The sequence below is a fragment of the Myodes glareolus genome, chromosome 22 (assembly GCF_982192425.1).
Source record: "Myodes glareolus chromosome 22, mMyoGla1.1, whole genome shotgun sequence".
In the NCBI taxonomy this organism is placed as follows: domain Eukaryota; kingdom Metazoa; phylum Chordata; class Mammalia; order Rodentia; family Cricetidae; genus Myodes; species Myodes glareolus.
The window spans coordinates 34,247,266-34,265,372 of NC_142047.1; the positions used below are offsets into that span (position 1 = coordinate 34,247,266).

General features: G+C 41.7%; 1 protein-coding gene across 3 annotated transcripts in view; it reads right to left on the minus strand.

The window, feature by feature from the left end:
* Window positions 1-17,490, minus strand: part of Cyb5b (cytochrome b5 type B) — a 37,585-nt gene extending 20,095 nt beyond the window's left edge. Inside the window, exon 1 of one of the 3 annotated variants that reach the window (XM_087900162.1) lies at window positions 17,188-17,490. In XM_087900162.1, coding sequence (XP_087756288.1) covers window positions 17,188-17,349 — 162 coding nt within the window. In that variant the 5' untranslated portion in view covers window positions 17,350-17,490. The remainder of the gene's footprint in view (window positions 1-17,187) is intronic. The other 2 variants (XM_085681619.2, XM_085681618.2) reach the window with 2 other exon arrangements.
* Window positions 17,491-18,107: the final 617 nt, after the last annotated feature.

Genomic DNA, 18,107 nt, shown 5'->3' on the forward strand with positions numbered 1-18,107 from the left:
AGCTTGGATGTTTCAGGGATGTATGAACTTAGGGGAACTCACTGAGTATGCTTTTAGACTTTGGGCATTTTTATGTTACAGATTTTAAAATACACCTTCAGAACTACGCAGCTGACATCAAAAAGAGAAAACACTTGGACATGTCTACTGACTGAACACAAGGTAGAGTTCTTTGAATGTGTTTCACAGCATAGTATTTTCTCCAAGGAATATTTTAGATGGAAGCCCAATTTACACAATCAAGTACAAGTGATTAAAGTGTTTAGCAATCTTCAAGAATCAATCTAAAAGCCATCCACACATACAACTGGACAAATAAGACTAGATGACAAACTGATAATGCCAGTAGCAGGTACAAGGCAGTCTTAAATATTATTAAGAGCTAGGTCCCTAATTTCAGTACACAGGTTTGGAGAGCGTACTTGTAGACTGCCAATGCATAAAAATAAGCTGTTGTTACTCCTGACATTCACCAGAATATAAAACAAAACCGTTCCATCATTTTGGCTAAATTTAAGCAAGTTTTTAATAAAAATAATAAATACTGACCAAGATGGAATTTGGCCAAGATCAAATTTAGACACTTTGCAGCTGTGAGGCTGAGACACGTGTTGGCAGGGCTTATACGGACAAAACCCAAAGGTCACCATACTTTCCGGTGAGGCTTTATTATTATTTTCCAAGAATTCCAACTCTCAGAATCTCAGGAAGTTCCCTGGTCCTTGGGCAGGTGGGACTCACAGGTGAACTTTGCTGTAGCTGTTTTAAGAGGTCAGAGAAGGGAAAAAGAGCTGAGAACAGTGTACAAGGCACTCTCCCCCACCTGACTCAAGGGCTCTAAGTCCTGTGGCTGATGAGAGGACAGTCTACACCCAGCCCAAACATTACAGGAGATGAAAATAAGTTCAATTTTAGCCCAACCAGTTCTTGTCTACCAGTCTTTGTGCTGGCTAATCTTCACTGTCAGCTTAACAGGATTTAGGCTCACCTAGAAGACACACCTGTGAGGATGTTTCTGCAACTCACCTAAAATTCACTCTGAATGTGAGTGACATGCTACCATGTGCTGTGGCCCCAAAATGAATAAAAAGAACAAAATGAGAAAGTCAGATGAGATCAGCATTCACCTCTCTTCCTTCCTGACAGCAAACACCATGTGATCGCTCATTTCAGGCATCATGCTTTCCCTGCCACGATGGACCATGTTCCCTCAAACTTTGCATGAAAATCAACCCTTCCCTAGCGCCAGCTATTTCGTCACAGCAAGAAGAAAGTATTAATACAGAAGTGCTGAATATTGGCCTGGCTAGAATAGTGTGAAATAAAAAGCCAGGCACAGCAGCACATGACTGAAACCCAGGGCTCAGGAGGCAAAGATACAATTATCAAGAATAAGACCAACCATGCTGGGCAGTGATATCACACGCCTTTGACCCCTGCATTAGGAGGCAGAGGCAGGTGGATCTCTGAGAGTTCAAGGCTAGCCTGATCTACAGATCGAGTTCCAGGACTCTCAGGGATACAGAGAAACCCTGTCTCAAACAAACAAACAAACAAAAAACAACAGAAGACCAGCCTCAGGGGGCTGGAAAGATGGCTCAGAAATTAAGAATATGTAACTGCTCTTGAAAAGGACCAGAGTTCAGTTCCCAGTGCCCATATTGCATGGCTCACAACCTCCTACAACTCCAACTTCAGGGATTCAACAGACACCCTGTACTCACACATACACACACACACACACACACACACACACACACACAATAAATATTTTTTAAGATAGTGAAGACAAGTTCAGATGAGGTAACTTACATAAAGTGCCTCTGCTCTACTCCCCATTCTCCCCAGTTAAGCACAGAAAGAATATACATTTGAAATACTGCCATAAAAAGGAGGGGGAGGGAGTCCCTGAGATGAGGATGAAGGAGGTGCCCATCACATGGCAGGACATTTGTGGTGGATCTTGGTTTCTAAAACCCTTTTAGTACTTTTCACTGCCAGAGAGGCAGAAACCAGAGAGGATTCAACGTTGAACAATATCATAAAAAACCTGAGGTTGCTGCCACATCGATGTAGCTAGCGCCTGCTTCCTGTACTTTCTTTTCTTTTTTAAAGTATATGGATATTGTGCCTGCGTTTATGTCTGGGTACCACACACGTGCCTCGTGCCTGCAGAGACTAGAGGAAGGTATCAGATCCTCTGGAGTAGAGTTACAGATGGGTTGGTTGTAAGCCACCATCTGGGAATCAAACTTGGGTTCTCTGGAAGGACAGCAAGTGCTCTTAATTGATGCTGAGTCACCTCTCCAGCTATATTTCTTTTCTGACATAAACTTTCATTTTTCTTATAAAATATTATATTTATTTATTGTGTGTGTGAGTGTGAGCACCTCAAGTCACCTGTATGGAAGTCCAAGGACAACTTGCAAAAGTCAGTTCTCTCCTACCATGTGGATTCTGGGAACTAACTGTGGCTTCACAGTAAGCACCCTTACCCAGTGAACCATCTTGATAGCCCAACTTTCATTTTTCTTTTTACTTCTTCAGAAGAAGAATGCCATAGTAATATATAATACCTTGTATGCTAATTTAAAATATTTTAAATTGTCAAATAAAGAAAACTTTCTAAATGAGATTTTAACTTCATCATTGGTTGTCCAATTATTCAAGAACCCTCAACTACTTGGGGTAGAAAGATGGCTCAGCAGTTAAGAGCACTGGCTGCTTTTTCAGAGGACCTGGGTTCAATTCCCAGCACTCACGTGGCAGCTTATAGTCATCTGTAACTTCAGTCCCAGATCTGACACCTTCTTCTGGTCTATATTGGCACCAGACACACAAGGGGTGTACAGACATACATGTAGGCAAAACATCTATTAGCATAAATTTTACAAATTCAAAAGCAACTCAACTACCTCAAAAACTTCCACATTAAAGTATAGTAATAATACTTGATTCTTTTCAGTAGGACAACCCTGCAACTATGTACCAGACTTCAGTGTAAGGTGTGAGGGAATGCTGATACCCTCCCCCAGTCTGACAATTTTGTCAACTACAGCGTCTAACAGTTTAAACCTCTTAGCAGCTTAAAGCCTGTAGCAAAAATTATACTAGAACTGTGCTATATTTAAGCCTCATTATTCAAACTAATTAAAAGCTACTTAAACATGCAAAACCCCCTTTAGTTGAGAGCTACAGACATGCTACTATACTAATAACACTCCAGATAGAATCGTCAGTTATCTCATTCATTGAAACGACAATCAAAGGCAGCAAAGGGTTGAGACAGAGTGGAATAAGGAGCAACTCTGGAGGCCAGAAATAGCTGTGACAATTTCAGTCCTGTAGACTTATTTGTATTTTACATATGACTAATAGCTACTAAAACCATGTAATTAAACTACCAAAACCAAAGTCTTCAAGAAAAAAACGTCAGCAAAGCATCAGAATTTAAAAAATAGTCTAGGGGCTGGAGAAATGGCTCAGAGGTTAAGAGCATTGCCTGCTCTTCCAAAGGTCCTGAGTTCAATTCCCAGCAACCACATGGTGGCTCACAACCATCTGTAATGAGGTCTGGTGCCCTCTTCTGGCCAGCAGGCATATACACAGACAGAATATTGTATACATAATAAATAAATATTTAAATATTTTTAAAAAAATAAAAAATAGTCTAGCTAATAAATGCAGAATAAGCAGTGTTTTTGTGATCCCAAATTAGGGAGAGATTTTGTTTGTTTGTTTACTGTTCTGAGATCGGGTCTATTTTGTAGCTCTGGCTGTCCTAAAACTCACTATGTAGACCACGCTGGCTTTGAACTCACAGAGATTCACCTGCCTCTGTCTCCCAAGTGCTGGGATTAAACTATATCCTGTTTAGGAAGAGATTTATTTATAGTACCTTTATCCACTTGCTAACCCAAGTGATTTGTATAGTGAAATATTTAATTCCCATCTTAACTCTGTGTGCAGAGAGCATCTGTGACTTAAAGGTTTGTCTTACATTGTTGGTCTTTACAGTGTTGAAAAATTGATATGCACTCAGTAAAAACCAAACTTCAAATTTTTAGCTTTTTGAGACTAGTGATAAACAGTATGATACTCTCTAGAGGGATGATGTGGGATTCCCTTCTTTATGCTCTGATTACCATTGATTATTAATGAAACTGCTTTGGCCTTATACAAGGCAGAACTTAGCTAGGCGGGGAAAACTAAACTAAATGCTGGACGAAAGAAGGCGGAGTTATGGAGAAGCTATGTATCCCCGGTAAGACACAAGTCAGCCAGATATACGCTTAAGCTATTGGCCAAACAGTATTGCAAATAATATGATTTCTATGTGATTATTTGGGGGCTAAGCAGCTGAGAACAAACAAGCGGCCTCCTTCTACAAAGGACACTGACAGGGAGCTACTTCCCAGTTGGCCATCCAATCATGAGGACAAACAGCTGCAACTCAATAATATACTAGACAGTATTTAACAATTATAGGAGATACTCAGTGTTTACTTTTAAAAAAAAAGCTTTGGTAACTGAACACAATGGTACACACATGCAATACTGATACTTCTGATGTGAAAGCAGGGCCTGGAGTTCACAGCAAGTTTGAGGTCAGCTTGGGTTACAGGCATTGTAGTAGGGGCTTTCTCATGAGACTGAGGCAGGAAGATTATTGCTTGAGCCTACCAGTTCAAGACCAGCCTGGGTGTTAGGTAACAAACATCCCAGCACTCAAGAGAAACAGAGGCAGGTGGATCTGTGAGCTCAAGGCCAGCCTAATCTATATTGAGTTCCAGGACAGGACAGACAGGGCTACACAATGATGTCTTGTCCCAAAATAAAACAAAAATGTTCTTCTTTACAACTCCATCCTCTCTCCTTCATTTGTTGAATCAAGAAAGAAAATCAGGTCTCAACTTAAAGAAGGTAGGATAAATTATTCTCAGCCTTTCTGAGTAAAAACGATGTTCTGTGGGGAGCCGCAAGTTGTGTAATAACATATTCAGCTCAAAAGCAAACCAAAGCAAGGCTTAAGCCAGATCCAGGATTTTTTATTACTCAATATTTGCCCCATACATGACCCATGGCATTTAAAGCTCTTACCACTTTCAAGCTTGCAATGTGATACCCAAAACAAAAGTTTTACTCACCCTGTTCCCAGGAAAGCCAATGAAGGCAGTTCAAAGTCAAAAGCTCAACATTTTTTATTTTTCTTAGGGAAAGGGTTTTTGTTTTTTTCTTTTTCAAGATAGGGCTTCTCTGTGTAGCCCTGGCTGTCCTGAAACTCCCTCTGTAGACCAGGCTGGCCTCGAACTCGAACTCACAGAGATCAACCTACCTCTGCTTCCTTAGTGATGAGAATAAAGGCGTCACCACCACCGCCCAGTCAAAAGTTCAACTTTTAATCCTTGCACATGTGACTATAGGCCAAGAATGTCAATGCTAATAGGTCAGAAATCCCTGTGATGAACAACCCTACATCTAAGGCTCAGAGAACATCCTGGAAGGAGGCCAGAAAGATTACAAGAGCCAGAGGACCAGGATACCTGATGCTAGACAGGGACTCTGCACACATGAAATCTCAACAACACAGTTGCCTAAGCTAAGTCATATAATGACCATACCAGTTGGCATGCCTACACGAATGGGAGAAACTTCACAAGCCCTCTCTCCTAGATGAAGAGCTACAGGTGATGAGCTGCTGAGAAAAGAATCAGTTTTCTCCAGGGAGGACCCTCCTGATAGGCTACTGAGTCCCAAGTGTCAGTCCTAAACACATGTACATATGAGCAACGCTAAAGGAGGGTATGGGAGGAGTTGGGGAAAGAGATTGAGGGATAAAAATGATATAATATACTCGTACAAATTTACAAAAAAAAAACTTAAAAAAAAGAAAAAGCAACAAAAGGATTCTTTAAAAAAAAAAAAGGTGATTTATTTTGCTTTGTTTTTTGAGGCAGGTTTTTTGAGGCAGGCTTTTGTTTTTTGAGACAGCTCTGGCTGTCCTGGACCTCTACAGACCAGGCTGGCCTAGAACTCACAGAGACATGCCTGCTTCTGCCTCCCTAGCACTGGGTTAGCAGGTGTGCATCACCACACCCAACTCTCTGGGTTGATATGTTTTTACCATCAGTGTGGACTGGGGAGATTGTTCACTCAGTAAAGTGCTTTCCAGACACAGACTCACCCATGTGAAAAGCTCAGCACAGTGGCATTTGCTTGTAATTCAAGAGTAGGGAAAGCAGACATGAGGATTCTGTTCAGTGACTGTCTCAAAACACAAGGCAGGGCCTTCACGATGGCTCAGATGTTCATCAGGTAAAAGTGTTTGCTGCCAAACCCGGTGACCTGAGTTCATTTCCCATGACCCACATGATAGAAGGAGAGAACAGATTCCTAAACGTCATCTGTTGACTTACACATGAGTGTTACGGCATGTCCATGTGAACAAACACATTTTAAATAAATAAAATATTTAATCATAATAAAATGTCTTTTTTTTGTTTGGTTGGTTTTTCTTTGTTTTTTTTGTTTGTTTGTTTGGTTGGTTGGTTGGTGTTTGGTTTTTTGAGACAGGGTTTCTCTGTAGGTTTAGAGCCTGTCCTGGAACTAGCTCTTTTAGACCAGGCTGGCCTCAAACTCACAAAGATTAGCCTGCCTCTACCTCCCAAGTGCTGGGATTAAAAGCGTGCACCACCATCGGTAATCACAATAAAACTTCTAAAGAAAAATAAAATGTATCAATGTACCACACCACATTCATTGAAAAAAGAGAAAAACAACCCAATCATCTAGTGACAGAAGAAAGCATTTGACAAAGTTCAACACCCCCTGACAAAAAAACTTAGAATACTAGAAAGAAGGAAACTTCAGCAATATAATAAAGAGCACTTATAAAAAACATACAAAAGAATACTCAAAAGTAAAAGACTGTTCTTTAATCAGTAACAAGATGAGATGCCAGTTCAAGACTGTTGTTCAGTACTGTACTTAAAGTTCTAGCCAAGACACTTAGACAAACATAAATCCAAATAAGAACGAATGGAAGAAAGAGAAAAGGAGAAACAGAAGAGTTCAAACAATCTACAAGGAAGATATAAACAGCTCACTAAGTCAGCAAAGTTTTGTTGAATAAGCTAAAAAAAAAGTTTCCATAAACCAGCAATGAATGATCCACACCCCCAAAAGAAAGAGAAAGAATGAAAGAGAGAGAGGAAAGAAAAAAAATGAATTCTACTTAATAGCATCTAGAAGGATTACTACCTAAGTTCAACCATAACCAAGGAAACCCAGGTTGGTCTTGAATTTATAGTAATCCTCTTGCCTCAGCTCCTGAGTACTGGGATCATATCCATGAACCACCACAGTTGACTTATATGATCCCATTTTTAAGGGTAAAATTCATAGAACAGAAATCAGAACAGTGCTGAGGCTAGGAACATTGGGGAATTGGGATTTGTTGCTTAATAGGTACAGTTTCAGTTTGGAATGAGAAAGCTCTGAAGACGGATGATGGTGATAGTTGCAAAAAAATGCAAACGTACTTAATGCCAAACTATATACTTAAAAATAGTTACAATGGTAAATGTTATATGGAAAAATTTATCACAGTAAGAATGCTTTTCACTCAAAGAATAAAGGGCTGATGAGATGGTCCTTGCTGCCAAATTTAATGACCTGAGTTCATGATCACCAGAATGGTGGAAGAAGGAAGTGACTCCAGAGAGTTCTCCTCTGACCTTCACATATCACTGTGATATGCTCATCCACCTACACCCACACAAGTAAACATATAAATTAAAAAGCATAGAGTAAGTTAAAGAAGACAGGCACAAAAGGCATGATGATTCAACTTACATAAAACAGAATGATTCATAGACATGATTACCATGAATTTGGGGAGTAGAACGGAGCGTTGTTTTTTCTTAGTGCTCAGAGTTTTGTTCAATGTGATAAAAAACTTTGGAAACAGACTGCAGTGATAGCTACACAATACAGTAAACGAAGTGAGTGCCACTGAATTGTGCAGGTAAAAATGGTGAAAATGGAAAGTTAAAACCAGGGTTGGGGTGGCCCTCAACTCTCAACACTCAGAAAGCAGAGGCAGGCAGATTCCTGAGTTTGAGTGAGTTCCAGACAGCCATGGCTACATAAAGAAACCCTGTCTCAAGCCTGGCGATAGTGGTGCATGCCTTTAATTCCAGAACTAGGGGGTAGAAGCAGGTGAATCTGTGGGTTCAAGGCCAGCTTAGTCTATAAAGTGAGTTCCAGGACAGCCAGAGAAACCTTGTCTTGGAAAAAAACAAAACAAAACAAACAAAAACAAAAAAAGAAAGAGAAAAGGGAAAAGCTAAGGGTATAGATGAGTCAATCTTAAACATTGCAAAAGTAAAAAAGGTAAAGATAGTTTTACGTAGATTATATATGTACATATAAATGTACATATACACTTACTGTTATAAAACAGAAGCTTAATTTACATACCAACTGTTAACATAAGCCCCAAATTTGCTTTTGTCTAAATCACAGCCAAATAAGACAGGAGAGTCTAGCCTCAGTAATCTAGACTGGTTGTCTATAATAATTAAGTCTACTGGAGGATAATAGATTTCTTCCTTGGCCTAGAAAGTGGCAGTGTGCTTATCAAACACACAGAAGATCTGATTCTCAGCATAGCAAAAATACAACAAAACATAACTAACTCAGTAACAACAAAACTCACAAGGAGCTTGAGAGATGTCTCCACAGTTAAAAGCACTTACTGATCTTGAGGAAGATTCTTTGGTTCCCAGTAACCACAAGGAGCACTTATGACTACTTGTAAGTACAGATCCAAGAGACCCACCCTATTCCAGCCTCTACTGGATCCTGCACTCAAGTGCACAGATACACATATATACACAAAATTAACAAATCATATACACAGGAGCTATATATATATATATATATATATATATATATATATATTTCAATTATAGAGTGTTTGCCTAGCAAATCCAAGGTCCCCAGTTCAGTCTCTACACTGAAAAAAACAAGTAAAATTTCCACCTACTTCAATTAAGTAAAACCTGGTATTACAAAATACACAATGCCCACTTTCTTTAGCACAAATCTCTTGTGTGATTAGTTTTTATTATAGTTCAGACAGTTCTCAAACTCAAGAATTTCCAAGTGATACCACAGATGGCTTGCATTTAAATCTCATGTAAGTTACTATATACACTAACAAAAAAGAAGAAACAATTGACTATGTGGTCTAGATATTTTTGCCCCACTCAAGCAAAAATAATGAAATAAAACACTGTACAGCTATGAGAAAACTTTGTACTATCCTCTTGTGAAGGATCTTAGTCAGTTCAACTAATACCAAATTCATTAACACCAAAGACTATGTGGTATGAAGCAGAATTAGTCTAAATTTAATTAGTCTACTAAATACTACTAGTAGAGGACAGAAAAATCTATGCTTTAGAAGAGAAATGAAAGAACAAATTACTAATGGAAATTTATTCCAGATTATTAGGTCTATGGAAAGAACAGGACTGATGGAATGACAAGAGAATGTGAGGAATGACAATTACAGTATAAAATTCTAGCTGGAAAAAAAAATGATTCAAGTTGTCTGTGGATGGAAATTCCATCCTGATGCAGTAAAAATGTGGCAAATGGAACTCTACTGGAGACCACCTGACTTAGAAATGGACCTGAGAAACATTAGCTTAAGGAAGCTACAAAAATCAGGCTGGATGACAAAGAGCAATCTCTAGCCAAGTACATTATATCACCAAAGCCAAATACAAAGATTAAAGTGTGGCAGGGAAAAGAAAGATAACAGAGCTAGGGAGTGACGCGAGGAAATGGTGGCATTTGCTTGGGATAAGAGTGAGACTGGTAAGACAGGGAGGGGTGTTGCATAGGAAACAAGCCTGATGCCAAAGGGTGTAACCTGGCAAGGTCACCAAACTACCCCAAGTCCCAAATTCAGGTCTACAAATTCCAACATAACCTGATAACCTTACCCACCCCAGACCCCACTGCTACAGAGAGGTATCTTCATGGAATATCACAATGTCAATTAGTTAGTTATTGTAGGTGATGCACACACGTCAGACACAGCACATGTGTAGAGGCCAGAGAACAACCCTGTGAAGTAGGTTGTCCTCCTTGTAGGTCTCAGGAATTCAGGTAGTGAGACTTGCACCACAAATGCTCTACCAGCTGAGCCATCTCCTAGAACTCAGAATTATCATTTCATTTAATGTCTTTCTTTACCACTAGACTATAAACTCTTAGGAATAGGGACCACGGTGGCATTCTATGTAACTGAGACAGAACATGACACCTAAAACAGGATTACCGGGGAACACTCATTCTGTTCAAACGACACAGGCATGCCTATGACCACATATAAAATGAACACAAAGCCATTGATCAGGTCACCCTGCCTGTGCAGGGCCAGGGATTAAACTTTGTGTCGTCTTATTTCAGTCTTCCCTAGGACGTCTTACATGAACTACTGAAGAAACATAGAACACACACACACTCTGTGTGTATGCATGCCTACACACCACTTAAGTAACAACTGAACTGTGCTTTCTTGTTGTTACCCTTTTTTAAAACCATCCTTATGAAAATCCACTAAAAATGATTAGTCAAACTGATGTTTTCAGGGGATCTCCTAGTATTACACCAAATAGAGACAATATTCGTTGCCTTGCTTCAGGCAAAGCCACTGTCTCCTACATATGACAGTTACTACTGCCAGCTCCTTTCTGCTACTCCTAGACATCTAAGTCACCTTTAATTACTTCAAGACCATTTCATCTGTCATTTAGCATTGCAAAGATGTGGCTAGAATATGGGAAGTTCCGGGTTTGAGCTCCCCACCAATAGATAGATAGATAGATAGATAGATAGATAGATAGATAGATAGATAGATAGATAGATAGATAGATAGATAGATGTTGCTGGAAGCAGCATAGTTCTATTTTATTTGCAAAAACAAAAAACAAAACAAAACCATAAGTTACTAAGTTCTTTACACTGGGTACTGTAAGTCTTTATGTGCATTATTTAAATTACTAGTGAAAAGCCATCCTACACAGAAGGTACTACTACCTCCATCCTACAGATGAGGAAGGCTCTTTACAGCTGCTTACTCAAGTTGCATACCTTGTAAGAAGTAAAGCAGGACACTTGTACCAGGCACTTGGACTATAAAGTTGGCCTCCAGCCCTTAGAAAAGGATGCTTTCAGGTAAAAAAACAGTTTATGATATGTAACTAATTCCCATGCATGCACACACACACACACACACACACACACACACACACACACACACACTAGTAAAAACTTAATAAACATTTTTAATTAAAAAAAAAAAAGCTGGGCATGATGATACACACTTGCAATTCCAGCACTTAGAAGACTGAGGGTGAGGACTGAGTTTGAGGCCAGCCTAGACTACATAGGAAGTTCAAGACCACCCTAGAAAAACCTTATCTCAGGGGGGAAAAAAGTTATGGACAGGCATGGCAGCCCATTTCTTTAATCCCAGCACTCTTTAGGCAAAGGCAGGAGGAACGGCCAACCAGGGATACAATGAGACCTTGTTGGAAATGAAACAAAACAAAAAGTGGGGAAAAAAAAAGTATGTAAGACTGAAAAGGTATCTTACAAAAAGATGGCCATAAAGCCTGCTGACTGAGGTGCCTTGGCCTGTTGATAGGCCAGAACTTAGGTAGATGGGGAAGACGGAACTGAATGCTGGGAGAAAGAAGGGCGGAGTGAGAGAGGATCACCATGAAGTCGCCAGAGTCAGACATGCTGAATCTTTCCCAGTAAGCCACTGCCACATGACGATATACAGATTAATAGAGATGGGTTAAATTAATATGTAAGAGTTAGCCAATAAGAAGTTAGAGCTAATGGGCCAGGCAGTGATTTAATTAATACAGTGTCTGTGTGATTATTTCGGTTCTAGGCAGCCAGGACAAACAAGCAGCTCCCTGCTACAACACATCAGGTCCCACAGCCATTTAGTCCCAAATAAACACACAAAGGTCTACATTAATTATAAACTAATTGGCCTAGTATCTCATTCTCTTCTTATTAACTAATTCTTACATCTTAAAATTAGCCCATTATTCTTGTCTGTGTTAGCCACATGACTTGATACCTTTTTTGGCAAGGCAGTCACATCTTGCTTGCTCCACCTCTGGCTTCCTCTTTGTCTGGGTGACTACTGAAGACTGAAACTTCCCTCTTCTCAAAATTCTCATTGCCCCACCTCTACTTCCTGCCTGGTCGCCCTTTACTTCCTGCCTGGCTACTAGTCAATCAGTGTTTATTTAAAATACAAGTGACAGGGTACAGACCATTGTCCCACAGCATAAAGCCCATGAAACAGCACCAAAGGTCATGAGTCATCAGGGAAGCCAAAACTATATATCTTATATAGTTATATCTGCTTATCCATCAGAACAGCTGAAAGTAAATGATTTACGTCAGCAAAGACACGCAGATGTTAAAGAACACAAAATGATGTGGATGCTGAGAGAAGCACTGACCACTACCTACAAATTTACAGCTATATTGCTTCACTCTTACCAGTTTTACTACTGTGGTGATATTTGGTTTGTGATTTAACAAATAAAGCTTGCCTGAAGATCAGAGAGCAGAGCTAAGTCACTAGATGCCATGCAGTGGTAGCACACACCTTTAATCCCAGCGCTAGAGAGGTGGAGACAGGAAGGGATATGGCTGGGTGGAGAGAGGAATATAAGGCAGATGCAGTCTGAGGTTGCAGTCTAGGCAGCCAGTGTGAGGATGCAGGATGAGGAGGCAGTCTGGGGACAGGATGGCTCCTTGGTCTGAGCATTGGTAGAGGTAAGAATTCTAGTGGCTGCCGCTCTGCTTTTCTGATCCTTCAGCTTTTCACTCCGCATAGCTAACTCTAAGTTTTTATTATTATTAAGAACAATTAGAATTCATGCTACATACTACTAGGTATAAGAATGGAAATTTATATCTACAAAGAGATTTGTGCATGAAAGTTTATAGCAGCTTTAGTCATAATGATCAAAAACTACAACTACCCAAATGTCAATCAACAGGTGAGTAAATAGCATATCCATACAAAGAAAAAAAAGGGACAGATAAAAGATGTGAGAGACATACACTATTCTATATTAGGAATCAAAATAAAGGCTACACTAGAAATGGTAGAAATATTCTTCTTGATTTTTGGTGGTTGCAAATGTAACATTTGCCAAACCTTAAATATGCAACTTTATATCCAATATCTGTATACTTCATTGCCTATATATGTCAATAAAATTGACTTGGGGTTGGAATTTGAAAACTAGATACTGATACACCCCAAATATTTATCAACAGGAAACTACCTACATTAATCAGGTTATCTAAACAAATCCTCTCCAACATTAACGAAGACTATTTCAAGTATTGATATGGAAAAGTCCTTGAGATACTGCAGGGTTTGAATGAGAATGCCACCCCTGCCACACACAACATTCATATATGTAAATGCATTCTTAGTTGCCAGTTAGTGGAACTATCTGGGAAGGATTAGGAGGTATAGCCTTGTTGGAGCAGGTGTGGCCATGTTGGAAGAGGTATGTGACTGGGAGTGGGCTTTGAGGTTTCAAAAGCCCACAGGAGGCCTGGTCTTGCTCTTTCTCTGCTTGCAACTTGTGGGTCAGCTACTGCTCCTATGCCATTCCTTGTCATGATGTTCAGACTCAGCCTGCGAAACTGTAAGCAAACTTCCAATTTAAGACATTTTTATAAGTAGCCTTAGTCATGATTATCTCTTCACAGCCACAGAACAGTAACTAAAACACATCAACAGGTTAAAAAACAAATGCATGGGGCTGGGAGATGGCTCAGTGGTTTAGAGCACTGACTGCTTCTTCCAGAGCACACGGGTTCAGTTCCCAGCACCCACATGGCAGCTCACAACTGTCTGTAACTCCAGGTCCAGGGGGTCTGACACCTTCACATCAATACACATAAAATAAAGTTAAATAAATTATCAAAAAAAAAAACCAAAAAACAAAAAAACAAATGCATGGGCCAGGCTGGTGGTGCATACCTTTAATTCTAGCCCTGGGAAGGCAGAGAAAGGGTGATTTCTGTGAGTTCAAGGCCAGCCTGATCTATATAGTGAGTTTCAGATCAGCCAATGCTTCATAGTGAGACCCTGTCTCAAAACAACAAAACAAAGAGCAACAAAACAAAAAAGCAATGCAGGGGATGAAGAGATGGCTCCGTGATTAATTGTAAAGGCTCACAGAGGACTCAAGTTTGGTTCACAGCACACACATCAGGTGGCTCTTCACTGCCTGTAACTCTAGTTCAAGGAGATCCAACACTTAGCCTCCACAGGCACCTCGTGTGAGTTACCTACCAAGACAGATTTCCTGGATTCTGCAGAGTTCTCTGGCCATTTTACCCTTTTTCTTTTTTTCTTTCTTTCTTAAGTTTTTTTTTTGTTTTGTTTTGTTTTGTTTTGTTTTTGAGAAAGGGTTTCTCTGTGTAACAGCTCTGGCTGTCCTAGAACTAGCTCTGTCTTGAACTCATAGATGTACCTGCCTCTGCCTCCCAAGTTCTGGGATTAAAAGTGTGAGCCACCACCCAGCATGTAATTCTCATTACCCTTGTCACTACTACTCTGGTCCTAGTGTGCTCCTTGTCTTAATTACAACATCTCCCTTAAGTATGCTTCTCAATCCTACCTTTGTCCTCCATCACTGCTTTCTCAACAGAGTTGTCAGAATGGCCCAATTAACTTGCATTTTTTCTTGCTTCTTCTCCAATGATATCCCATCTCAGAACAAAAATCAAACTTCATTCTAAGACCACCAAAGCTGGAACATGATCGGCCCACTAATCTATCCAACCACTGTAGTCTCACTCCAGACACAGTCCTACCTCAAGAGAATGCTCTCCCTGTAGATGTCATCTGGCTGTCGTCCTCACTGCACTCCTGGCCTTTACTCACCTTGATGATACTATCTCTGGCCTTCATACCAAAAATGTCAAGCCCTCATCTCTACTGTCTCAGCACACACAGCTTACAGCACCCTCCTTCTTAGCACCATGGGTTCCAACTCCTTCATTCACTCTGCTTACTGTCTGCTTCCCAGGCATTGCAGACTCAAGATGGCACAGATGTGTATCCACTACTGGATCCTTAGTTCCTAAAACAGTATCTGGCACCAACTAAAGGTTTAATATTTGCCTAAGGAGATGAATGAGCAAGCTTGGAATGAACAAAACAGGGGTAGAGATTATGATAGAAAAGGTTAGCCAGGAACAGCTGACTACAAGCTGAGCATGGTAGTTCAAGCGTGTCATCTCAGCACTCAGGAAACAGGAGAAAGGCAAAAATTCAAATTCAAGACCAGCTTGGGATACAGGTAAGACCCTGTTTTGTTTTGTTTTGTTTTGTTTTTAAAAAAAAAAAAAAAGGCCAGGCAGTGGTGGCGCACGCCTTTAATCCCAGCACTTGCTTGGGAGGCAGAGGCAGGTGGATCTCTGTGAGTTCAAGGCCAGCCTGGTCTACAAGAGCTAGTTCTAGGACAGGCTCCAGAGCTACAGAGAAACCCTGTCTCGAAAAACCAAAAAAAAAAAAAGCTTCAGGTGAAGTCTTGCCTACCAGATGTTATCTCTAGCTACATCATTAGCATAATGTCCTCTTTACAAACTTCAAGCTGAGACTCTGGAGGGAAGATGTGGCAGGGTTGCAAAGCATGTGCAGGGCCTACATAAACCATCTCCAACACCACATACACAAAAAACATAAATTTGCTGTTCTCAAAACAACGCTGTGCTGTAAGAAACCAACCATAAGGGTATTATTCTATAAGAAAAAAAAAAAAAAACGAGTACACAAATCAAAGCTTCCAGCTCATCTTTAGTGATGGCTCATCACTGGTTCCCTGAGGTTGGGAATGACGGCACAGGAACAAGGGGGGACATTTCAGAGGAACGAAAACGCTGTTCCCTCGGAGATGATAACATGGCTGACGGCCTGTCAAACCTACAGCTAGAGATGGAATTCAGCTGACAGTGCCTGACAAGCATGAAGGACTGGATCCCTAGCATGACACACACAGGGGGATTACAAGTTCAAGGTCTATATTGTTGAGATGAAAGCTAGTCAGGGACATATCAGACCCTGTCTCAGGAAGAAGAAAAAATTATCTGTTGTACAACAGTCGTAAAGAGATCTTGTGTAATGAGATTTGATCTGAAGAGCTAAGAAAAAGGGTTGGGGATCAGAGATTTAGCTTAATGGTAGAACACTTGCCTAATATGGCCAAGATTAAGGTTCAATCCCCCAAACCTTAAAAATATTAAAAAAAAAATGAGAGCATAGACGGTCAGTGGCAAAAGGGGGAAAATCAAAGCTTCTTGGTCAACTCAAAATAGGAGTGGAAAAGATTTAAAAAAAAAATCAGGCCACTATTCTTTAAACCAAGACTCAGCAAGCAGAGGCAGGCAGATCTCCCTGAGTTTGAGGCCAGCCTGGTCTCCATTTGCAGTTCCAGGACAGGCAAGGAAATACAATGAGACCTTGTCTTTAACAGCAGCAAAAATTAACTGCCTAATCAGGAGAGTACGCTCACTGGTTAAGAGCACAAACTGCTCTCTCAAGGATCCAAACTCAGTACCCGGAAAGCACATCAGGAGGCTCACAACTTCCAGTTACTCCAGCTCCTGGGGTTTGGACCTCTGACCTCCGCAGGCACCGAAACGCCGGCGCACAAGCCCTCGACACATACATAATTTAATTTTTTAATTAAAAAAAAAATCTCGGCTTCTCCTCGTGAAAATAAAAGCCCCAGAGGCATTATTTCCTAAGGCATACTTTCTGGAAAGTTAGGGGCCGTTCTGAATGGGTTCGGGGTGATTAGGTCGTTCAGTGTGACCTCTGGAGTTCTCGGACTCTGCGAGTCTCAGTGTCTCTTGCTGGAAAACGGGTCGATGCTCTGGCACGTGCTCTCGCAGACTGCAAGTGCTCCACGCCGCCCGAGGCTGAGCCCGCCTCCCAGGAGATCCCTCCAGAGGGTCACGGTCCCTGCCCGGCGCGCGACGGCGGCGCGTGGCCCCCAGCCCTCACCCCGGCCGCGCGCCGCGGCCTCCCGCCTCCCAGACCCGCACCTCGCTGAGGAAGCGGGTGATATTGTAGACTCGCCCGTGGATCACCATCCACGTCTCCTCCGCGGAGTTTCGCTTCGCCACCTCTTCCAGCCGGTAGTAGGTGACGGAGGGGTCGCAGCCCTCGTCATTCCCGCCGCTGCCGCTGGCCTCTGGAGTCGCCATGGGGTCTGAGTCCCTCTCCACCGCTATCCGGGGTTCGCCGGCTAACTTCCTTCAGGCCCGGCCTGCGCAAGGTCCTCGCCGGCTTCCGTAACCGGGTAGAGCCTGGTCCGACGCCCAGCTAACCAATCAGCGTCGTCCAGCCCCTCCAACCTTGCCAATCAGATACCGTGATTTTGGACCCGCGCCTAAACGTTGCCGGGTGACAAGTATCAACTCAGGATAGGATTCCGTTCGCTGGGCCCGGAGGCGAGCAGAGCCCTTTTAGGACTCTTTTAGTAAGACCCGGGTCTCCGGCGTCCCTTTTCCCTCCCCTCCACCCTGGGTCCCCCGAGTCCCCGAAAGCTCGTTCCCCCCACTACCTTCGCGACCAGAATTCCAGCCCCGGGGTGACAGCTTTGCTGTCTCCAGATTTGGAGCCAGTGACTCTTGGTTCCCCTTAGGCTCCAAACGACTCGGCAATAAAAATGGGTGTGACGACCTCTGCCTTCCTGGTGGAGACGCTCGACACACTAAAAGGGAGTGTGTAAAGAAAGGTCTGAGCTCACAGCTGTCGCCCTGTGTAGTGCAGCAGACTTTGGACACAGGGCTCTACCCCAAGTTTCCTCCACAAATGACAAAGTGATCTCTAATAGAATCCTTCAGTGACCACGGCCTGTCTACACTGTTTTAGTTTCTAAAGGACCTAAAATGGGACTTAATCCAGATGACCCCTGCTAGACGGCTAGGTATTTCGGAACGGCACGTTAAAGTTCAGGGTT